The sequence below is a fragment of the Atractosteus spatula genome, chromosome 19 (genome assembly GCF_055471065.1).
Source record: "Atractosteus spatula isolate fAtrSpa1 chromosome 19, fAtrSpa1.hap1, whole genome shotgun sequence".
NCBI lineage: Eukaryota > Metazoa > Chordata > Actinopteri > Semionotiformes > Lepisosteidae > Atractosteus > Atractosteus spatula.
The window spans coordinates 14,604,794-14,614,191 of NC_142724.1; the positions used below are offsets into that span (position 1 = coordinate 14,604,794).

The 9,398-nt window shown below is 42.8% G+C and overlaps 1 protein-coding gene across 1 annotated transcript in view; it reads left to right on the forward strand.

Annotated features, from left to right (window-relative positions):
- tgm2b (transglutaminase 2b) overlaps window positions 1–9,083 on the forward strand; it is a 29,269-nt gene extending 20,186 nt beyond the window's left edge. Inside the window, exons 7-13 of the mRNA XM_088937380.1 lie at window positions 955–1,090; window positions 1,432–1,535; window positions 2,095–2,334; window positions 3,196–3,471; window positions 4,507–4,667; window positions 5,215–5,351; window positions 6,726–9,083. Of these exons, the coding sequence (XP_088793506.1) occupies window positions 955–1,090; window positions 1,432–1,535; window positions 2,095–2,334; window positions 3,196–3,471; window positions 4,507–4,667; window positions 5,215–5,351; window positions 6,726–6,873 (1,202 nt within the window). The 3' untranslated portion in view covers window positions 6,874–9,083. The remainder of the gene's footprint in view (window positions 1–954; window positions 1,091–1,431; window positions 1,536–2,094; window positions 2,335–3,195; window positions 3,472–4,506; window positions 4,668–5,214; window positions 5,352–6,725) is intronic.
- The last annotated feature ends 315 nt before the right edge of the window (window positions 9,084–9,398 follow it).

Here is a 9,398-nt window from a genome sequence, read left to right on the forward strand (position 1 = left end):
ACACAGACAGGGATATGATTAAGATAAGATCACTTTATTGGCCATATACAATTTCTTGCATTAGGAATTTGTCTTTTCACATACCCCAACTTGCTCTTCCTGTGACACACAGACAGGGAGAGAAGTTTGGGGTCAGAGCGCAGGGTCAGCCATTTATACAGCACCCCTGGAGCAGTTGGGGTTAAGGGCCTTGCTAAGGGGCCCAACAGAGTAGGATTCCTCTGCCAGCCACGGGATATGAACTAACAACTTTCCAGCCACAGTCGCGGATCCTTAGCTACAGAGCTACCGCACCACCCTAGGAGCAACTAGTGCTTGATTAGCCTTAAAGTAGTACTGACGGTTCCTAACATCATGCTGTAAATAAATGAACAAGTGCAAGTATTTTACATACATTATATATATTAAATGGCTGGCGCAGCAGTTAGCATTGTTGTCTCGCAGACCAGGAGCCCCAAGTTCAGTTCCCAGGGTACTGTGTGGAGTTAGTACGTTCCCCCCATGTTTGCATGTGTTTCCTCTGGGTGCTCCAGTTTCTTACCACTGCCCAAAGACATACAGTACTATGATGATTGGCTTCTGGGAATATTGGCCCTGGTGCGAGTGTGTGCATGTGCCTGTCTGCCCTGCAATAGACTGAAATCCAGTCCCGTTGCTTGCTGGGATAGGCTCCGGCTCCCCTGCGACCCCATGCTGGATGAAGCTGTTAGGAAATGGATGGATGCAGAGAAAAAAATTTGACCCAAAATGCTAATCTGGAACATTGGGGGTACAAAATATGACACAATAGAGATATTTACCATCATTATTTTGAAATATACTATATTATTCCAAATGATGTAATATTTTAATAGCTAAAAGATTTTTTGCTGCATGTACTATGTATTGCTGTATTTATTACATTGAAGTTAAATAATGAAGCAACATCATCTGAATTTTGGAACTGTTTGGCAGTTCTTCGAGCTCTGGGAATCCCAACTCGCGTCGTCACCAACTACATGTCTGCTCACGACACCAATAGCAACCTCGTCATTGAGCGCTACTTCGATGAAAATGGGAGTCCGCTCAAGAAAACCCGAGACATGATCTGGTAAGGAGGTTGATGAGTTCCGCAGAATTGCAGAATCACACTGGACTCTGAAATTGTCTTATCTGCACTGGATCTCCACAAACACTATAGGAACATAGTTTATGTACAGTACATTTAAGAACATTCAAGCTAAAAATATGCCAAACAGTATTGTTGAAGTTTCAGTAGGTATTGTTCTATTCTTTTCACAGCCAAACTGGCAAAAATATTGAATATGAAAAAATTGAATATGTTTGCTTCAAATGTCAGTCATTCCTGAAGGACAACATGTAGACAGGTTGTAAAACAAAATGGCTTTTCTTGTACAGGGGAGGTCCTGTTAGGCTTGTGTGTCATTGCAGGAACTTTCACTGCTGGGTAGAGAGCTGGATCAAGCGCCCAGATCTAAGTCCAGACTTCAGTGAGTGGCAAGCTAGTGACCCGACACCCCAGGAGAAGAGTGAAGGTACTGATGACGATGAAGCCTGTTTTATATAGCACTTTCCAAAAGCACATTTCACAAAATCAATTACAATGTGGATACCGAAGATGCTTTTTGGGATCAAGTTTTCATGCTAGACATTAAAGCTTTTTAAGGAATGAGAGCCTGATTAATTTTGGGATGGTGTTAAGAACAGAAGAATGACCACTGTTCTGATCAGTTTGGTCTGGAGGGTTCTGTTCATCCACTGTGAGCTGGGGCTCTGTGCATAGATGAACGACACTGACACACAGCAAACCAGATCATCAGATTTAAGTCATGAAAGGAGGAGTAACTGGGTAAGCAGATACTGGGGAACCAAGCCATTTTTCTTCACCTATGCATGTACCAGCTTGATTTTCTCTGTACAGAGAAAATCGATGTATGCAGTTCCTGCTGAGTACTTGGAAGTTAGTTAGACATGTTTGTCAAGACTGGAACCTGCTGAATATAAAGTTTATTTTTGATTCAGGGGAATTTTAAGAACTTGTTAGAGTTGTCCTTGGACTGCTGGGTCATTCTTTCAGCCTCTTTCTGTCCACAGGTGTTTACTGCTGTGGGCCTGTCCCCGTAAAAGCTATCAAGGAAGGAGAGCTCACCTTCAAGTATGATGCACCCTTTGTATTTGCTGAGGTCAATGCCGATGTGGTCAGCTTCATAAAGCGTAAAGATGGCACTGAGGACAAGATCAGAGGCACCGTCACAGTGGGCCAGTCCATCAGTACTAAGAGTGTGGGCAGTGACGACCGGGAAGACATCACCCATCTCTACAAGTACCCTGAGGGTAGGTAGCCCAAAGACTGCTTTCAGCCTTCACAAATGGCTCTGAGTCAGTGACTCTCAGCCTCCTTGCAGCTCTGCACATATAAAGCAAGCCACTGTGCTTCATTTGATAGTCAGTAGATAATTGATTCTTATCTCATCCTGTTATGAGAATCCAAGATGTACACTACAATGGGATAGGATTTTTTGGGGACAAAATGTTTTTTAAAAAGATTATTACGACCAGAGTTCCATTATGTATGAGCACTGCTCTAATGGAGATGAAGTAAATTTATACATAAGAGACCAACTAAACTCTTGCTGTCCACCTTTTTTTTCCATCATATGGTTGTGTCTGGTGCTTGTTACAGTGGTCGTGTGGCTGTGAGGCTCGAATTGCTCCATCCTGCACTCCATTTGGCTTCACATCAGTGCTGGGAAAGCAGTTGCCCCAGGGTCATGTGTAGCCCTCAGAGACACATTTGGTGCTGCCAAAAATGTTTGGCAAGGGTTTCAAAAACCTTTCAGCCATCAAACGTTATTTGCACAAATTAAGCACAGTGTATGTTTGTTTTTGGTATGTCTTGTTAAAAGTTTTTATTAGGGGAACCTTGAGCTGGGAATGTGCTGGGATTTTAGCAGCAGATGCTCTGGTGTCTGTGTGTGAAAGCGGTGTCTGTTATAGCTATTGGCATAGCCTTTGGTCTTGAACCATGTTTATTAAACCTCCTCCCACATACAATTAATTACAGCTATAGCTCTAAAGTTTAACAAACTGCCACATGCCTGACTATTCTTCCTGCTTGAAACAAGAGCCAGAGTCCTTGCCTACCTCCTGTCTAAGAATCAGACACACAGAGTTGGTCTGTTTTGGGCGTTGCAGGCTCAGAGGAGGAGAGGCGGACCTTCAGGAAGGCCAACCACCAGAACAAGCTGCTGCAGCCTCCCCCTGAGCCGGGCCTGCACCTCAAGATCAAGACGTCAAAGGACATGAAGAAGGGCTGTGACTTTGACGTGTTCGCTGTCATCTCCAACAACACCCCCATGGCCAAGCTGTGCCGCCTCATGTTCTGTGCCAGGGCTGCCTTCTACAACAGCACCACAGGCAAGGAGTGTGGCATGAAAGACCTGCTCAACGTGCAGCTCTCGCCCAGTGAAGGTGAGGAATCGGCTGGCAGATTTCCACACAGGCTCACTGGCTTGCTGTTCTCTGTAGAAAAATAAGCTTCTTCACAAACCATGCTGCTCAGAGGATCACACTGAATGTAAATAAGTGACGCCCTACTTGTGTTGCCCTCAGGATGAAGCCTTTTGGGTGTATGTGTCCTCAGATCAATTCCCTTCCACTCTGAGAACTCCTACAAAAAACTTTGTTTTAGGGGGAAAAATACCATTTGCATTTAATCTAACAAAAATAAGACAAGGGAGTACATTGCATTTAAATGTGTTTTATGTCTCCATACTTGATTTCATTGGCTGTGACATTGGAGTTTTTATAGCGCCAATCAATTGGAAAAGCTAAAATTGCTTGAAGGTAAAAGTCCGCAGATCTGTATATTCTGCCATTTTTCCGAAATAACAGGAGTGCAGTGAATCTCCTGTTGGAATTCTGTATTTTTTTTCTCAGCCCATCTCCAAATGCAGTCATGAACCTTGTGTTTGAAAAAAACTACAATTGAGGAGAAATGAGCAGTACTAGTAATTGAGTGAAACTACCTTTCTTGAATTGCTACCTGGAAAGCAAATAATATCTAGTATGTTCCACCTACAGAACCAGGACTTTCATTTTCTAAGAGGTTAGTTTTCATTGTTTTTAAATAAAGCATACCCCCTTTAAAGCAAAAATAGTTTGTTCTGTCAGTCCTTTTGGTTCATTTTGTGTACATTACTTAGTAACGTACAGTTTTTTGTTGAAAGTGCTTTTCAACAAAAAGGAGGTTTTCTCTCATGTATTTTTCCATTGTGTAGGTATAAGCTGTGTCAAAGGAATGAAAGTCTTTGCTTTCACCTATTATTAGTTTTAGTCCTCATTTTGGGAACAACTTCAAACGCCACATCTGCTCCAGAATGGAAGAGGATAGAAAATAGAATTCTGGAAGGAGTATATATACTGTGTATTTTTTTTATTTTAATGCTTTGTATTTCATTACTCATGCTTTCTTCCTCAAGCAATGTCAATGTGTTGTGCTTTTAGAGAAGACCATTCCTCTCAGGCTGAATTACACAAAGTATGGGGAGGTCCTCACCTCAGACAGCCTCATCAAGGTCGTGGCTCTGCTCATGGACTACCACACCAAAGACGCCATCCTGGCCATGCGAGACATCGTCCTGGAGGACCCACAGATCAAAATCAAGGTAAAGCCCCCCTCATGCAAAACCTGTCAATTCTGCATGTTTGTGTGACCTAGCAGAGCTCCCAGCATGGAATCTGCTGATTGAACTCCCCTGCAGATTGACTATGAGGAATTCAATACAATGACTGTAAACCACGCACACATTACGCAGTCTGAACGACCTGAATACCTAATGTAAAAATTAAAAAGAATTGCACTGAGGCCTGAGAATATCAACTTCTTGTGTACACAAAGGGTGGGTGGTATGTTGAACAAACTGCCTGGCCAAGTTATTAGAGATGGTTCTCTGGGATCTTTAAAAAGCTGGTGGGGGGAGAATCCTGGATCAATAAGGTGGTAACCATTTCGCCCGGGGGGGGTTGTTTTTCTTTCATCCGTCACCTTTCTCATTTCCATATGGGGGATGTTTCAGAAAGTGAGGATGCGTCTTTGACTGTAAAATGCCTTTTGGGAATATAAAGGTTAGAAAGGGAATGCGTGTCTGAGGTGGAGGCTGGGTAGGTAAGGATGTCTGGCCTCCGATCTCCAAGCCGTCTGCCCCTTCCTAGATCCTGGGGGAGCCCAAGCAGAACCGCAAGCTGGCCGCTGAGATCATTCTGCAGAACCCGCTGGCGGAGCCCCTGGAGAACTGCACCTTCTGCCTGGAGGGAGCCAACCTCACCGGCGGGAGGACCATCAGGGAGACGTAAGTCCGCCGCACACAGGGAGGCACAAGGCTTCACTTTCCTTACCTGTGACCCTTGGAAGAGACAGTGGCGTACGAAGCTGGAAGCCCTGGAAAGGCTGGTATTTCACGGCGCAGTAGTGCGATAGGTGTTGTGGTGAAATAGTTTAAAGCCCAGGGAAACGCCGTAAAATCTCGGAAATCATCTAAAAGTTAACCAAGTGAAGACGAGTGCATGAGAGGAAGCGGGCTCAGCTTTCCAAATGGCATTTATATGGAAGGTGTGCTGGGAATCCACTATGAAAGTCCTTGGCTGCTGCTCTGGGGGAGGAGGAAGAGGTTTTATCTGTCGCCCGCTTTGTCTTTCCACCTTACAAGGTGCAAGCAGACAAATTTAAAATAGACCTAGAGGATACTGGTCCTCAAAGTGCAGATACTGACACAGACATGCTGGCGTTGCTTGTTCTGTGCTCTTCTGGAGCTGGGGCCCTGGGGGGAGATTGAGTCTGAGTGCCTTCAGTGATGTGGAAGAACAAAGGCTGGTCATTTCTTACAGTGCCATCGTCCTTTAACATTTCTGAATTACATATATAAAGTGGCAAACTGGGTTGTTTTTAAGAAGAAATTGGATTTAAAGGTCTGTCAACTGTTTCTCTGTTCATTATTGTTTCACTTTATAAAACAATGTCATTAAAAAGGTTGATCAAAACCTGTTGTGTTTAAACAGAACTAATCCATGAACTGAAAGATATAGTGAATGTCATGGCACAATGCGTTTTTGTGGGTAACAGTAGATTTTGGCACCAGCAGTGTATTTGAAATTGAGATAGTTAAGCTAAGAGCTTATCTAACAAGTAGCTATAGTAGGTACTACATGAAAACAATTAGCTTCAAAAGGAAACAGAGCGCAATGGGCTGTGCAGTTACATCAGGTGGCCGAGAGCACCTACCAGCTAAAGGATGTTGATTGTTTTCCTCACTCTCATTCTCATTCTAGTCAATCTGAATCCCCTTCTGCTTTTTTTTGCAAAGCATGTTAAATCAGCCTGTTGTCACCAGTGGAACCAGGCAAGGAGGATGTGGAGACCCTGATGTAAATATCAGATTAGCAAGGCAAGGCTGAGAGCCACAGAAATTGTTCCATGGCACTTTACACGCATTTAAGAAGACTGTATTGGCAGGAAAGAAGGTCGTTATTAACCACCAAAGGATTAGCGTCCTCGCCAAGAGTTTTTGCAATGTGGAACACAGTATGTCAGAATTTTGAGATTTCTGAAAGTACTGAAATATACACTTAATCCTGTACATTTTTTTTGCATTAGCGCTGGGTCGGCAGCCTGCTCGGAGCCCTGGGTGTACTGACCGCACTGACCGTGCTGTTTGTTTTCACTGCAGGATCGGTTCCGTGGGGCCTGGCAAGGAGGCGAAGGTGAAAGTCTACTTCACCCCAACGCACTGGGGCATGAGGAAACTGATGGTGGATTTCAACAGCAACAAGCTGCACGATGTCAAGGGCTTCAGAAATGTCATCATCGGCAAGTAGAACTTCAGCTCTGGAGAAACCATCCCAGGCCGTCTGACGGAACAGTCCTGTGACAGATTCGAGCACCGTGAACATCTCTACAAATGTATCTAAACTCTATTACTGTCTTTTTTTCCCTCCTGGAGCTGTGCTATATAGTACTTTTCTTACCACAGTTTTTAATATCTTGTAATGAAAATTTTGATATTTGAACTTGATCCAAAAGCTGAGAATTGACATTTTTCTGGTCCATTTAAAAAGACACTTCACTAAAAATTTGCAAAGAGGCTTCCTTCCTGCTGAGAAGTGATGGGTTTATCAGATGAATGACAAAAGGAAGGTATTAAGGAAGAGCCCCTGAGGCCCTGGTCTTTCAGTGTTAAATGAAAGTTTCACTAGTGAGACAGCTGCAGTTTCAACTCCTGTCTAAGTAGAAATCCCTATATTTTAGAAATGGATGCATACAAGTGGCAAACTCTCCACACACATGGCAGCAAGGAAATAAAATCAGATTCAGAATGATACATATATCTATGTTGTGCAGTTCCAGAACTGTGCTTTCCCAAGATGAAATAAGACCACCAGGACACTCTGAGGCAGGACTGGGATTTGAAATTGTCCTTCAACCGAAAGCAATGAATGTGTAAATTAAGCATTACTCTTGCATACATGGGTGTTCCTCCTTAACTGCGTGCAATACATGCTTAATACTGATCAGCCATTCAGTATAACTGCTATAAATCAGAACAAAAATAAAACAGGTAGCACCTAAGAGCAGTTAACTCTTCGAAGAATCAAAGTGCAAATTAGGTCTTGTATATAATTATTCACAAATGTTATTAATTTCATAAAAGTTAATTACATAATTCAAGCAATGATACTCAATCTCACAGAGCATTCAGACTTTTTAAAATCCCTTCCTGTCTTTGTGTCCCAGTAATCAGTCCTCCAGCACAAGTGTTCCTCATCGTTGTGGTTCTGAAGCTGTTTTGTCAAAGTATGCCTGTCAAATACATTCTCTTCTCACTGAGACCCAGAGTCATTTTTAGGAAGAGTTCATTTAGTGAGAATTTCCTTATTTTCTTTTCCCTCAAAGGGAACCAAATACCAAATATATTTTTGTAGGTTGAAGGTTGAAGCAGTACAGCCTTCCAGCAATAGCTTATAAAATATTTTATATGACAGCTTCTCTATGAAATAGTTTTCTATACTTCAAAAATGTGAATGACAACAGAGTATTAAGAATATTATGCATGAAAAATGTGCCTTAATCTGTTTGTATTGCATTTTATTTTAACATTCACCCTCTGGTCTAAAGTCCTAGTAGTCCACCCAGACCACTGTCAAAAATCAAGTATCTCCCACTGCTGCTCCAGGCCACAGATGGCTGGATTTGTGGTGGGGAGAAGATATTTTCTGTCCGATCTGAAAATTGTTCACTTCTTCATGGCTCAGGTTGACACCTACTGTCAACTGTGGCTGAGACACCACAAATATTGATACATGACTGGTCAAGCATCTCGTTTGGGCTCATGATGTCCTCAGCTGTGTAGCACACTGATATTCACTGCTGGTCCATGATTTCATGTGAAATGATTGTTCACTTCATTGGTCTTTTTTACCAGATCTTGACCCATTGAAACCTGGTGGACTGCTGTCCTCCAGGACAAGGGCCCAGGAATGTGTTGCTGGCATAGGAGTAACCACTGTGGCTGGCCAGACTCTTGGGGTCCTGATTTAACCACTGCTCTGTTGAGTGTGAAAATTGATAGGCAGCTGAATAGTATCCATCCACAGAGACAGGCTGGTATGAGACCCATCAACGTGAGCAGAAATGACTGATGACTAATAAATCCAATTTTGGTTGGGGGATAAATTAAAATGAGTTGGGACAGTGGGGCAGTGGAAAGCATTGCTGCCTCGCACTGCTGGAGCCGTAGGTTCAGTTCCTGGGGTGCTATCTGCATGGAGTTAGAAAAGGGATGGATATATAAAAACACATGTGTACTACATTTAAAAACAAGAAACCAGTTCAAGAAATCTATTGATCATTGGCAGCATCATATTGCTTCACAGGAATAAGCACAAATAAGCTTTTACAGAAGGGATGCAAATAAACTTGACCCAAAAGGTGTGCATGTTTCAATCGGCACTGTGTGCAATTGTGTAAGAAACCATGGTGACTGTAAACTGCATTACAAACAAAAGCTTCAATAAAAAATTTAAAAGCATGTTTACGTGATCTGATTACTTGTTTCTCCTGTTTGCTGAAGGCCTGGGATATGTATCCGAGTGGTTTTTACCATTTTGTGGAACTCGCAGTCGCAGATACAGTGTTGTGAGCAGCTGTTGTGGATAACCATGAGATTCAGACATGCACAACCAACTCATCCTGACATATTCCCAGGAAACCCCCTTAATAACTAATCAGCGCTTGTGTACTAAATAATCATTTATTGTACCAGCTGTGGAAACTTGGCAGAGCTGGACAAATATTTTTCTAAATGGGAGAATTGCCCATTGAGAGATCAACCGGAAAATATGTT